General features: G+C 38.6%; 1 protein-coding gene across 1 annotated transcript in view; it reads left to right on the forward strand.

Moving 5' to 3' along the window:
• Positions 1-8,702, forward strand: part of PCDH15 (protocadherin related 15) — a 904,849-nt gene extending 896,147 nt beyond the window's left edge. The window contains exons 37-39 of the mRNA XM_081159054.1: positions 854-924; positions 1,756-1,864; positions 5,191-8,702. Coding sequence (XP_081015180.1) covers positions 854-924; positions 1,756-1,864; positions 5,191-5,742 — 732 coding nt within the window. The 3' untranslated portion in view covers positions 5,743-8,702. The remainder of the gene's footprint in view (positions 1-853; positions 925-1,755; positions 1,865-5,190) is intronic.
• The last annotated feature ends 6,349 nt before the right edge of the window (positions 8,703-15,051 follow it).

Consider the following 15,051-nt stretch of genomic DNA (forward strand, 5'->3'; position numbering starts at 1 on the left):
TGCTTTTTCTTCCTTCCCTCTTCTTATTCCATTGCAAAACTAAGTTGATTAACTTTTTCAGTTCAACCTACTTAAATGTTAAAATAGAATTTAAAAGGGAAATGTAATGAAATTGAATTTCTTATTTAAAACTAACTTAATATGTATATCTCAGGAAAAACATCTTTCTATAAGAGAAGAGTCTGACAAAAAATGGTATTATCTAGAATTTAGAGCTAGAAAACTTTGAAAGGGCTTTGCTCTGACAAATTCTTTTAAAAAAGAGAATTAAATCCTGAATTATGGGTTTAATTAAATTTAATTAAATCCAAAATGTTTTAAAATGTAAACATCCTTGGAAAATATCACGTTAACATAATTTTAATTAATGTATAAATGATTATTATCAGATCTTTTCTTAAGAGTAACTTTTAATAAATAGAAGTGTTCTGGGAACTAGAAAACTGTTAGCAGGACAATGAAACAATGCTGAAGACAACACTATAATTTTTATCAGGGCTAAAGTCTGTAAATAATAAGTTAAAATAGAGTGAAATATTAGCTGCCTGTTGATAGTTTTAAAACTTATCCAAGAACAAGTTGATAGGCTCATCTGTAATCTTTAACAAATTTACCATTATAAAAATAAATTCCCTATTTACCCCCTCAGTTCTAATAACTTAACCTTATTTTGTGTAAAATAGTTACAGCTAAAAAAAAAAAAAATTGAATATATTTAACTAACATGTATAATTAAAGTTATTCTGACAGGAGTATTTTGAAAGGCATCGAATTCTAGATCTGGGAGTCTGACTTTGAGTTGAAATGTAATCAGAATTTGTTTTCAAATACGATTTCTCTTTTTGAACAATAGGAGTTATCCATGGAGTCTGGAATTGATCCTGGCCAGGAATATGGACAAGATTATTACAGTTATGAGCATGGGTACATCTTCAGATTTTTTTAACCCAGTATCTTAATAAGAATTTAGTAAATGATTATTACTACCACTTGTTTTATAAATGTCATTTTATTTGTTTCATCTTTGAAAGTAAGTGACGTATCTAGTTTTAATTTCAGTAAAGTTTTAACCATTTTTCTATATTGAGTTCTGTTTTGATGTTCTATGTTGAGATCGACGACAAGTCTAAGAACGCAGTAAAAATTATTCAAAATTATTTAAGTGGGGGAAAAAGTCAAACATATTTGCTCAATTCCTGAATTCATCATTTTTTATATGAGATGTTTAACATTTTACCCAACCGGTCACCCTCAAGATTTGCCCAAGAGACACTGAGAAAACACGCTTTAGAATTTAGTCATAAGCATTTCTACACCCATAAGTTGCTTTCTAAAAATGCAGTAGAGAAATGTCATGACCGCTACAGATCATGTCTGAAGCAGATCTTTAAGGTAAAGATAGAGGCTTTTTGTTCCCAATGAGCCCTTATACTTTTAGAAGGAACCTCTTTGGGTGTCCTCAATTCTTCCATTAATAAAGGGACAATACGCCTTTGTCTTGGTTCTAGGCTCTGCCAAAACTTAAATCTGAAATAACCTGACTCTCTCTATTGTTATTCCAGGGCACCATTATGGCAAAAGCCATGGGCCATCAGGCTGTAGCACCTGCCTTAGGGCCCTGTAACCAGCTTACAGGAGGCCCGAGAGGTTAGGTCTGAGTGTCTGCTGACTGAGGGAGGAAGCAGAGATCAGGCCTGGCAGAGGCTGCACAGGCCACGCGAGGAACATGTGTAAAGCTGTGAGTTTCTGTTGCAGGTACGAAATGCCTCAGTATGGAAGTCGCCGTCGCCTGCTGCCGCCGGCGGGACAGGAGGAATATGGTGAGGTGGTGGGTGCAGCTGAGGAGGAGCCCGAGGAGGAAGAGGTAATTACTGTGCTTCCCTTGCTTGGCCCCAGTAGCCCCAGCAATTCGCTAGCCTACCGCCACAAGCAGGCCACGCACCATTCTTCAAAGATCAGGAATGCTGTTCACTCAGCATGTTTTCCACGGAAGTTCAATCCTGCTGACCATGGTCTGTAGAAGGAAATTAATTCTTACATAAGTTTAATTTATGTCCTTCTAGAAAATGTTAGACACCCGGAATAAAGCTAAAATGAAATTATATTTTCTAAAATCCTAAACGTTTCCCCTTACAGCTAACATTAAAATGAAACATACAAAAGTGTTGCAGAAAATGCTTACTTTTGTTTCGAAATTGTCCAGTGTACCTAAAAAATTGTCAATAAGTAGAGTCCCCCCATCTTTCAGTAATGAGAAACATAAAATACCACCACCAGGACTTTTTAATGAAATATTTATCTTTAAATTAGCGTGAGTCATGTAGATTTAATTCTTATATTTTGCCAGAAATATTTACTTGGAACATTTATTTAAAAAAAAAAATGCACATAGAGACGACAAATAAATATCACTATAGCTTTATCCTGTTCGAAATTAAGAAACTAGTAAAATTTCACCAGCTATTCAGATAAACTATCCTAATTTCCCGATCATTTACAGTTTTATGAAAGGAAATACATTAAACCATCAAAGACTGTGAATGAGAGGGGGAAGGAGTTACTTTTACTTGTTTCTCCTTCGATATGGGATGCAAAATAAATTTTGTATAAGAAAAAAAAAATAACAATGAGAAGGCGTTAGAATTTGGCGTCCTTAACAGAAGCCAGAACAAAATCACTGCCTTTCTCCTTCGCGGCGCCCCCTGCGGTCGCAGCGGGGACACACGCGGATGCCCGCGTGGCTGCTGTCGGGCGGGTGTGCGGCTTCCCGCCCGCAGCCGCTCCCGCTGCCCCGGTGCGGGGCGAGGCCGCCGCCTGGCCACGGCCCCGCTGACCCGCCAACTGCCTTTTCGTGATTTTCAGGAGAAAGTTAAACCACCCAAGGTTGACACTGTAGAGCCTAGCGAGGAGGAAGTAGTCGTGACGATCGAGCCGCCGCCGGCCGCCGCGCCGGCCCCCGCGCCCGCGCCCCCCAGCTGGCGCACGGCCGGGGTCTTCCCGCTCATCTTCAGGCGGGTGCGCGGGCTGGCCGACCGGCGGGGCGCGGAGCCCGAGGGCGACGAGGACTACCTGCGCCTCACCCTGGACCGCGAGGCGGCCAGCGAGAGCACGCTCGAGTCGGAGGAGGAGACCTCGAGCGACTACACCGAGTACACCGAGACCGAGTCGGAGTTCAGCTACTCCGAGACCACCGAGGAGGAGTCGGAGGAGTCGGGGACGCCCTCCGAGGAGGAGGAGGAGAGCTCCACCCCCGAGTCCGAGGGCTCCGAGTCCAGCGAGTCCGAGGGCGAGAAGGCCCGGAGGAACATCTTCCTCGCCCGGAGGCGGCCGGTTCCCGAGGAGGCCGCGGAGGTCAAAGGTCGGAAGCCCGAGCCGCCGGAAGAGCCGCCGGAAGAGCCGCGGGCGGAGGAAGAGGAGGAGCGCGCGGCGGAAGGGGAGGTGGAGGAGACGGCGCCGGGGACCGAGCCGGAGCCCTCGGACCTCGAGCCTCCCGAGTCCACGGGGGCGGAGGAGGAAGCGGCGGAGGCGCGCAGCGCGGAGTCGGGCTCCACGGCAGGAGGCGCGGGCAGCGGGGAGGAGTCGGAGTCGTCCAGCAGCAGCGAGAGCGAGTCGGGGGGCCCGTGGGGCTTCCAGGTGCCCGAGGACGCCCGCGGCCGGGCCGAGAGCCAGCGGCGGGCGCCGCCGGGAGCGAGCCCCGAGGGCGACAGCACCGCGCTCTGAGCGCCTAGGTGGGAGCGTGCGGGCGAGGGCTCTGTGTGCGGTGCCTCTGTGTGCTCTCTGAAGTGCCGCTTGCGGGGAGGAGGCCTCCGCGACCTTCATCTGACCTATGCCTAGAAACGTGCCAGAAAGTGAAAGTACGTGCTGCCCACCGGGATGTGCCTGTTAGAGAGTGGGGCAAACCAGACTCGGCTTTTCCCTTGTTAGCCTTTCAGAAGACATGCAATCAGTTAACCAGTATTTTACATTCCTGCCAATGCAATGTGGCGTTACGCAGTACCAGGATGCCTTCTCTGTTGGCACGTATTTTATGCATATGGGTGGTGGCTCTTCTATCATCTTTAAAAAGGAGCTCCTTAGGACAAGCTGCAACAAAGGAGATCTCTGAAAGTCTGCTTGTGCATTGTTGCATATATGTACATTTCAGCTGGCAAAGGTATTATGAAAAATATCATGAACAGGTTCAGATAGATTTGTAGTTGGCACTTTCAAATATTAGCAGTTAAATGAAATAAATTTTTAAGAAATTAAATTTGCTACCATTTCTTTCCTGTTGTGGATATGAGTTAAAGAGAATTTTTTTAAAAGACTGTAATAACAGTTATACAAGTTTTTTCTAGGTAAGTAAACATAATAACTTAAAATATATATCAGAAAGTCAAAAAGCATAGCTTACTTAGCGCAATGCACTGGTAATTCACATATCCTGAAAATATAATGCTGTTTTGAGGATAACCTAGTATTCTTTAAGCTTTGCTCCTTGCCATTTCTAATATGGAATGATAGAAGTAAATTTGTGAAAATGACCATTGTGTTGCAGTTGCTTACAAAAGGAAAGTTTACCATAATTAGTTTTCAATTTTATGTATTACTAAATAAATTATCAGGATGAGAAAATACTTTCTTTTAAGTTAACATGTATTTCAATGAGATGACCAAGAAAACCAGGACACTTCAATGAAACAAATGAATTAAATTATACAAAAGAAGTAACAATGAAAGATGAATTAGGAATTAGAACGATGTGGGTTTACAAATACCTTTAAAATACTGGGAATGGACATATTAGTATGAGCAGAATATACTAATGCTGTGCGTTCCTTTCAATTTATCTTTCCTGAATCGTAGAGCAACTGTCAAACAATGGATCAGATCCTTAGTTAGACATAAATAATACACCTTTTCTTTTTCTTGCAGAGCAGCAATTTTATCTAAAAGAATACATGAGCTTCCTAAAATAAATGTCTACTTCCTAACTCAGCAACACTTTCTTCAGAAGTTATTAAACTCTAAAATCAATGACAAATTGGTCAGAAGGAAACCAATGTCGATAAAGAGCTGCTCCCTCTCTACTTCTGATTTACATACCTGATAGCTTTCTAACAGAAGCTTGGAATATGCACAGGCGTTGTAATCTGTGCCCTTTTCATTCCTTTGCTAATGTCTCACATATTGTTTTTTCTATGTTGACAGTGGGCAAGAAAAAGAATGATCAAGTTAGTTGTTGAACGAGATTATGAAACTAGCTCGCCTGGAGAAGACAGTGCCCCCGAATGTCAGAGAAACCGTCTTCGCCATCCAAGCATCCACAGCAATGTTAATGGCAACATATATATTGCACAGAACGGTTCTGTGGTGAGAACCCGCCGTGCCTGCCTCCCCGATCACTTTAAAGTTGCTTCCCCTGTCCGACTGGGGAGGCATTTTAAGAAACTCGACAAGCTGGCAGTGACACACGAGGAGAATATCCCCCTGAACACTTTATCCAAGGGGCCATTTTCTACTGAGAAAGTGAACACAAGGCCAACTCTGGTTACCTTCGCCCCTTGCCCGTTGGGGACTGACGGCACAGCGGTGAAGCCGTTGGGGAGCAAGCTGAGAAGCACAGTTGAACAGGAGTCCACGGGTGACAGTAAGAACGTCAAGGAGGCTTCGGAATTCCACAGTGACCACACGCAGTCAGACGAGGAGGAGCTTTGGATGGGCCCCTGGAACAACCTCCATATACCAATGACAAAACTGTGACTGATTTTTTTAAAAAGTTATTTTGATTTTTACTTCAGTTTTTAATAAACTGTGCTTTTTATTGTCACTGAGAAAATGTATGGAATTTATATCATGCACACAAGCTAAAACTTTGAACAATAGGCTTTAAAATTTAAAAATTGACAGATTTGCACTCACATTTGTATCAATTAATTGTTCTTCCCAAAAAATCTTTTTTGGACAGACTCTCAATTCACCAAATGACATATCATTTAAACATTTAACTATTTTATTGGGTCTTTAATTTTTTTTTCCATTTTAATAAACAAGAAACAACTTACTAAGTAATCATATTTCTGTTAGTATAAATTACTCTTCATCTCTAGCTTTTCTAGTACATGTAACTTTACTTTTCATTTAAAAACATGGGAAACATTTGTATTAGAGGATTTTACAGGTAGCAAGTTTATACAATTGCTGTCTATACCATCTGATTTTTTTAAATGGAAGATAGAATTATAAAGTGATAGTAAATGTGGGAATCTTCTGTAAGTGATTTAGAATCATGACTCTATTTTCCTTATTGTCCAGTATAAAGTTTTTTTTAAGTTTTTACACATGTATATGTTGACCTTTTAAGAAACACCTGAGGTCATATCTGCTTTATAAATATCATTTACAGTTTTCCCTGGTGTCCCACTCACCACACATAAACACACTACAACACTCTATCCATACCAAACATAATAGGCAGTTTTGTTTAGCCATCTGAAGTTAAATAGTTATTTGGAGCATCACAGAAATCTCACACTCAGCAAAATGTTACTGAGGCAGGAAAGGGTCAAATTGGCAATAATGCATCTAGAACCACAGTTTCGGCATGAAAGATGTAGAAAGATCAGAAGTCTCACATTAATGTCCCTAGACATGAATATTTTATAAACTCAGTATAAAGGAATTTGGCAGGATCAAAAATTTACATAATATGTGAAATGCCTATAAAGGTTATAAATCCATAACTTCAAATGTATTATAGTATATTACTTCTCCCAGCTCTGGTTTATTTATAGAGTATTTTAATACATACAGTATGTGGATAAGATGCAGAACTAGAAGATTATGGTTGGACATTTTTTAATCAAAGAAAAAATCTTGATTGTTTACCTTTGAACAAAGCACAGTGTTTCACCATTAACATAAATGAAAACAAAATTTCCCCAAAATTTGCCTTGTGTGTTGCATACTTTTCAGATATAGAAAGAATGGAACATATATAGTTTAAGGGAACTCAAAATTCTATTGAATATGACTCAGTATGCAGTAGATACAACTCACCTCAAATTTTGCACAGCATTGACCAAGTTTAGATTTAAATAAAATTCTCTCATGCATGCTTATTATATGGTTGAAAAACTGAATAGTGCTTTTATTTATTTTGTTCTCACATTTCATATTTTAAAAAGTTTATTATAGTGCTGTTTCCTTATTTCCAAAGTGAATGAATTGTATGTAACATAAACTTGCCAACTTATATGAGTTGTATGTTTTAAGTTCAGGTTTCAATAAGTATTTGAGATCAAATACAGTAACATCTCATTTATCTGACATTATTGAAAATTAATGCATTCCATATATACCTTGCTAGAAAAAACTAGCAGCATTAACTGGGAGCTTTTTAGAAATTTAGAATCTTGCCCACACTCTCAGGTCTACTCATGAAAAATCCACATTCTTACAAGATCCCAAGAGTGTTTATATGCATATTAAATTTTGAAACGTAATTATCTATACCATTGAATTCCAAGGCTTACTTCTTGAAGCACCAAAGCAGTTGTTTTTAGTAAAAAATATTTTGGATAGAAGTTAGATTAAGCATATTATATTTTCTTACTTGTTCAATCAGAGATCACTAAATATAATTTAATATTTCCCTGGTGTTCCAGTATCATCTCAACTAGCATCCCATGAGATTCTCTTTGTATGGAGCTTTCTGAATATTTTTCGCTTTCTCCAAATTCAGGCTGTGATATTTAGCTAATTCTATCACTGTGCATCTTTGCTTGTTTGTTTTGCTTGTTATTAAAATATCATTCAACCTGAGATAGCGATCAGGTGTGTGTATTCAAAAATCAGAGAGTTGTGATTCTCAGAAGCTTTTTGGGGTCACTATTGATATCTAAGCACTGTTCTAGAAATCTGAATTTGGCAGAAGACTAATGCCCTAATATTTGAGATGTCACTGTATTTTAAAGTTCAGTTTTACAATGACATATGCAAAATATTATAAGCTACTCAGCAGACATATTTCAGCACATATTTCAAGTTGATCATTTTAGAAAAACAATCATGAAGGTAATCTGTCCCTAAGTTAGTGGAGATAGCATGAAAATAAGTAGTACTTATACAGAGCAAAAAAATATTTGGTCAGTATATTCTGAGGTAAAGTATACTCTGCAACAAAAACATTACCAACTAACTACATAAATCTGGACTGATTAAATAGTTACTTTGAAAGGACTTTCACTATTCTATGAAACTCTGACTCAGGATTAAAGTTGTGGAACCCAGGGGAGATATCCAAGTATGTTTAAACTTAAGAATACTTCATATAAATGATGTTTCTATGTAAATGTTTATAAAGAAAGTGGTGGTTATTTTTCCTAGATAGGAATAGCAATTTTTTGCAGTTGGTCTTAATCAGCACCAGCTTTTAATCAGGCAGAAAAAACAGCAAATCTTGGCTGCTTATGATGAGAATGGACCGATAATGACTATAATCTTGCTAAACTTGTTGTTTTCAAAAGAAGGTCTCATAAGCATGAAGGGCAAGGGAAGGAAGAATGAAAAGTAGAGTCATGTTGACATTTAGGACATTTGTGACTCAATGACCGTCAAATCACAGACTATCATCTCTCTGTTTAGACTTCTCCTTTTCGCTGATTACAGACTCTGAGAGTCGTCCTAGAATTATAATTGTAGGTTGGCCAAAACATCTTTTTAAATCCAGAAAGAAAAAAAAAAATTGCCTTGAATTGTATATGTGATATTTTGTCCATGTTATTAGACCACATTGACAACAGGGATGTTGAAACATGTAATTTATCCTAAGTGGTTCTTCCAAATGGGATATGGTAGTGACTATTAAAATATTGTTAATTGCATTTATTTATCATAGAGCCAGAAAAAATTGAATATTGATTCTTGAGGGAAGACATTTTCTTTTTTTTAATTTCATGAGCCTTGCGTTTTCTCTTGTTCTGCTTCACTTTCTGCACTTTGTACCATAAGTGGGGCTAATATACCACTTCAATTAATTAGTAAAATAGGCAGAAAGTGCTAATAATCTATTCTCAGGGCAGATGCCCATTGGTGCCTGCAAATAACACAGCGATATGGCTGAGGGGTAAGTTCAAAATAATATTGAGGACCTCTATTTTTATCTGTAGTTTCTCCTTCTCGAATGATAGACTGGGTTTCTTTGGGTTGTGTTTTTTTCTCTCTCTTGATTTTGCATTTGTTGATCTTTATAACAACAATCTTTACTTTTTAGATTAATTTCTTTTTCATTGCAATCTACTTTAAATTTATGGTAAGTTAAGCACATATATGGAAGACTTGAACATTGTCTATCGTTTGGAAAATTATCAACACATTCACTGCTTTCCCAGTTTCTTTATTTGAACACCTGTTTTTCCTTAACAAATATTATGTTACTGTATGAAGAATATGAATTAAAATTTTTAAGTTAAAATGCATTGTTACTACACAGTGTTTCCAAAATAAATTTCCATTTAAGCAATGATTTCTCATTCTGTTGAGTGGGGATTAAAATCAGCACTATTTCCCTATTTACATGTTTAGTATTTCAATTTTATAATAAAAGAACCTTCTTTGCAAACTCTTGTCTTTGAACAATGTGAAGAATATTAGTGTATTTTAAAATTACCACTTTATGTGCATTTCAGTCATGTAGACTATGTACACATAACAAAGTTTAAGAAGAGTGAGCAGTGCATTTCCTAACATACTGCTTATCCACCTATTTTTAAAAATGATAAAAAATGATAATCACATAAATACTAAGATTATGTTATGTTAGAAATGCTAAATGATAGCAAATCATAAATAACATCAAGAAACATAGTCAACATGAAATTACACTAGGTCTTTTAACATGGTTGATGTTTCAGAGATTCATACTTGGATTCATAATTCATAACCGCCTATTCATTCATCCACATATCTATCTATATGAAATGTGCTGCTATTTCCCCAGACACATGCAACTTAACTTTATAATGCTGCTGACATAATAATTGTTTTTTTTTTAATTTCAAAAAGGATTGGGAAGAATAAATTTTCTAAAACAACCAACTTGAATGCAGAGAGAATTCTTAGCCCTCTGCCCTTTTGCTTTCCATATTGTGGAACACAGTTTTATTTATCCGTCTTTCCAGTGTCCACACACCTCCTTCCATAAACTACAGCTGTTGAAAAAAATATTGCATTAAATAGAATGAGTGAATTCTTGCCCTGTTACTGGGTCACTTTGGGCATATCATTTTATAATTTACTCCTTTGCAGAATAACAATAACATTCACCTCAATCAAGAGATGAAATAAGATATTTAATCTGTACATATTGTGCCATATATTGATACTATATGTAGAGACTGAAAGCTTGGAATGTTTTCTTCATATTTTTTCTTCACAAATATGACCAGGTTCTAATATTTTACCACCTAATGCCAGTGTAAATGTTATTGACCTATTTTACATAGTAGACATTATATTTAAAATTATTGTTAAAGAACATCATGCAGTGTGCAATGCTGGGGCTGCAACAGGACTGTTCAGTGGTATCACAGGTATGAATGTGAGGAAATACTGAGAAATCTCCTCCAAAGTGTGTCCTATTTTAATTTAAACATCTACCCTAAATACACCTTTCATGAAGAGTCATTACTGAATTAAGAAGGGCTCTTTTTTCCCAGCCGGGTGTGGCTCAGCAGTTGAGCATCAACCTAGGATCCAGGCGATTAGGGTTCGATTCCCGGTCAGGGCACATGCCCGGGTTGTGGGCTTGATCCCCAGTCTGGGGGGTGCAGGAGGTGGCCGATCAATGACTCTCTCATCATTGATGTTTCTCTCTCTCTCTCCCTCCTTTCCTCTCTCTGAAATCAATAAAAATATATTTTAAAAAAAAGTCTCTTTTGGATGTATTGTGAATGAATTTTGGTTTTTATCAAAATCTAGCAGAAAATTAGTTCAGAAAGCTTGAACTTTCTTCTAAATATCAACAGCATGATTTAGATAAATAAGCATACTAACAAAAGTTGGTTTGGAAATGTCACTATCTGAAGTTCTAGATCCTTACTCCCTTTACCATCTATTTCCCAGCAGGTTTCTTTACCTTTGCCTAATCTTAAGAAGGTTATTGAATTCTCTGACCCTTTAAAGATATCTGTCATGGTGCAATGGGAGAAAAAGTGAAATTTAGCCAGCTGAAATATGGGTAGATAGGTAGGTAGCTAGTTTCTGTAACTACAGAATGAATTTGGATATAAGAGTCCTAGGGCTATTTTGAGTAGAAGCAGAAATAATGGGCACAAGATCAGCTTGAAATAAGCAAGTCTTCAAAGGGCAAGTGTGCTTTAAAGAACCAGCTCCTGTGCCCATCCCCAGCCTGTGTTATTTATTTATATCCCACTTCAGAACAAAAAGACCTATGATGACTTACAAAAATGCACAGACTACAAGTGGTGAAATAAGGTTGAAAGAATGAAACCGAGGGAAATAAAGATAAGGGAGGAGTAAAACAGTGCTGAGATTAGCACCAGGACTTCTGTGTCCCATGGTTCCATACATTAGTTATTTAGGCCACAAATTTAGCTCTAATCTCCCCCAGCTGTCAACTCAAAAAGGAAAGTAGAATTAGTTATAAGATTTATAGTGTGCATAAAGTTAAAAAACAATTATCGGAGAAGTCAGCTTTGCTCCTTATCAAGACTTGAGAGAAATTTGTTCTAACTGTCTTTATAAAAAGTACACTACGTGATATATTGGCTGAGTTGTAGTTATTTAAATTTTATTTCTTTGCTTCTCAATTTTTGATTGCATAGCTCACAAGCATCAGCCTTTCTTCCAGATCTTCAGGTGTCTAAGTCGGTGACTCTGTCACCCTGCTATCAATGTTTCCTACAATGAGTGGTAGAAGGATAGATCACCAGAATGTTTTCTACTTTAACTAGCATCACCAACAGAGTTATATTAATCCCATTTTAATTAAGTCATTAATCAAAGGCTGGGTTGTGAAGGTCTGCAATTTTCTCAGCTCTATAGTTGTGCTGTTCGCTGATGATGGCATATGTAAATGCAGGCCTATTTCTTTATTTCTTCAGAATATAGATTTTATTTCCTCCTTGAAGCTTGAGCCTGAATTTAAGGAACCTTTTTTAGACCGATGAAACTGGGTCTTATACAGTAGCTAAAACTATGAAGAATATGCTATCACTTTAATAGCTTGACAATTTAGCCCATGATGTCCACTTTATTAGCATTTCAGACTCATATATTTGGACAAGGGCGGGTGTAATTGGTGTTATTCTCAGTGATATCCTAGTGAACCAGCTTTCTAGAAAACAAACAAATAAAAGCAAAACAAATCATAATGAATTGTTGTGTTTTCAGACTTCTGTGACATAAATACTCCCAGCATAGTCATCTACTGATGACTCAATAACCAGCTTGCCAAATTTCTGAAAATTTGACAATTGGCTCTCAGTAGCCAGTATGGACCTGGTTTACATGTTTTGTACTAGAGCAATTATTAAAAAAACTTACTGGCCCGGCTGGGCGTGGCTCAGGGGTTGAGTGTTGACCTAGGATCCAGGCGATCGGGGTTCAATTCCTGGTCAGGGCACATGCCCCGGTTGTGGGCTCGATCAATGACTCTCTCATCATTGATGTTTCTGTTTCTCTCTCTCCTGTTCTTTCCTCTCTGAAATCAATAAAGATATATTAAAAAAAAAAAAAAGAAAACTTACTAAAAAAAGAACACAACACACACAAAAAAAGAAATAAGGCAGCAGAAACTCATAGTCAAGAAAAGCATTATAGAAGGACATGCCTGAAGGACATAGAAAGGTCAAATATACAAGTCTGCATACAACAGAAGAAGGAAAAAAGGGTCCAAGAAAATATAGGAAGATGCCAATCAAGCAAAAAGACCATTTGTGCAAAAGCCAGAAATGTAAAAGAAATTATATATTCAAAAAATGACCTATAATTCAATTTTACATTTTAGTTAAATGCAGTGTAGTGGGATGGGGTCAGGAGATGGAAAGATAAGTCAAGATGTCAGGCTAAACCTAGATCATTGAAAACCTTTTTCCATCTTACCACATAGACAATCACTTAAAAAAAAAATCTAAATAGGAGAGATCACTTCAAGCGGTTTTGTATGTAAAATGAAAGGCAGGATTCATAAGGAAAAGGTTCTGAGTAATAGAAAGAGCAGAAAATTCTATCATAGAAGCCTGGGTTCAAACCTTATTTTATCCATGAATACACTAATGGGCCTTTCTGTTGTTAAGCCCAAGGACAACTAACAATGTTCCTTCCACAGGCTTCCTTTTCTTATTTAAATTACCATCCCCTGCTCTTATAATATGGATCTCTCTTCTGTCTCATCTCCCAACATCTTTATGGCTTATACAGACTTCCCAGATCCTCTCATTTATTTTCATACCTCAAGACAAAAGTAGCATGAATAAAATTTTGAAAATATTAAATTAATGACCTCTTTATTCATCTATAATTCATGCTTCTGTCAGTCTACCTAATGCAGAAGTATAGAAGTATAGCCTAGATTTGAGCTAGATCACATTAGTCCAAATCCTGGCTGTGCCACTCATAGCTAAATCCTTTATCTGTAAAGTGAGGCAATAATAGTACTTATCTCGAGGTTTGTTTAAAGGATTAAATCAGCCGATTTTTGTAAAGCTTTTCAAACAACACTGGCATATCGTAGGAACTACTTTTGGGGAGTGGGTGAGAATTCCCCCAATGTTACCCCCCTTTAGTTCTTCTGGCTGGACTAGCTGCAAAATAATAAAATTGTCACAGATTAGATTAACAGAATAAATAAAATATAATGCACCCACATGGGAGAATCACAAGATCATGCTCAGATCATAAAAGCAGGCTCAAAAGTGGCTGAGCTAGGCACCTTTGAAACCTTTTAGACAAAGAAACAAGACACGTGTAAGAAATCGACAGGGCAAAGAAAGTCAGTGTTCATTAGAAAGTAATCCAGGTAGATTTGGGTATCATTAGCGAGGAATCTAAACAAAGTCTGGGCTTGGGTAGTAGATCAGTAAAGATGTTACAAGGTTTGTTTATACGTGATTTTTGGACTCTGGATTTTATGACTCTTGGGATAAGGTTGTCTCTCAGTGCTTCAGAAGTGGGGAGGGCACCTATCGTGGAGATTTATGTCCTGCTTTTAGGGAGATAGAAGGGAGTCAGAGAGCTCTTCCTATGCTAGCTGCTTCCCAGATGATTTTAGTTCAAAATAATCAATGTGCCATTGTCTGGGGCAGCCGGCCCTGGGCTCAGACACTACAAAAGTGAGACAAAAGAAAGTGTGGAGGGAGAAAAATCACTTCAAGAAGAAAATGGACAGAGCTAGGATAAATCTCACCTAGACAGAGAGGAGGCAGAAAACCCGCTGGCTCCATCCCCGGGTGGACTGTGAGAAAGCAGTGAAGTGCACACGCTGTGACTTCCCCTGTCCTTACCTGCTCTTGCCCCCCTCACTGAAGGGTGACCCAAGTTAGAGGACAGGGGTTTTCGATCTGGGTTCTTATTTGAAAATTGGGGACCTTTTCCTAGGGGGCTCCATAGCAGCATGAGCAGGCTTATCAGAGTAAAGCCAGAAGCAGAGGCCTGCGAGTCTGCTCTTAATCCCACGTAACGGACGGTGCGCAGATGTCCCTGCAAGTTCTGTGCAAGGCTGTGGAGGGGGTGAGAAGACGCAGGTGTAACCTCAGAGGACCTTGCAGGAGGTCAGTGGGCAGGACCCCCGTGTTACAGGAGGAATGGAGAGAAAACAAATGTTGCGGAGACTTCCAGAGATACGGAGTGCTGAGCTGAACCTGAGCCAGCAGGGAGGCTCACAACACCTGGGCCAAAAAGCGAAGAGGGCCTCAATTTACCCCCTGCAGACGTTAGCACAGATGTCAGCAGGCAGAACAGTGACTAGAGGACAAGGAAACCATCGCCAGAAGCCAGCAAGGCCCCGAGAGCAGCGGCACCTACACTTGCACCTGAGATTCTGTGCCCACA

This window comes from Miniopterus schreibersii, assembly GCF_964146895.1.
Source record: "Miniopterus schreibersii genome assembly, chromosome: 14".
Taxonomy (NCBI): Eukaryota; Metazoa; Chordata; class Mammalia; order Chiroptera; family Miniopteridae; genus Miniopterus; species Miniopterus schreibersii.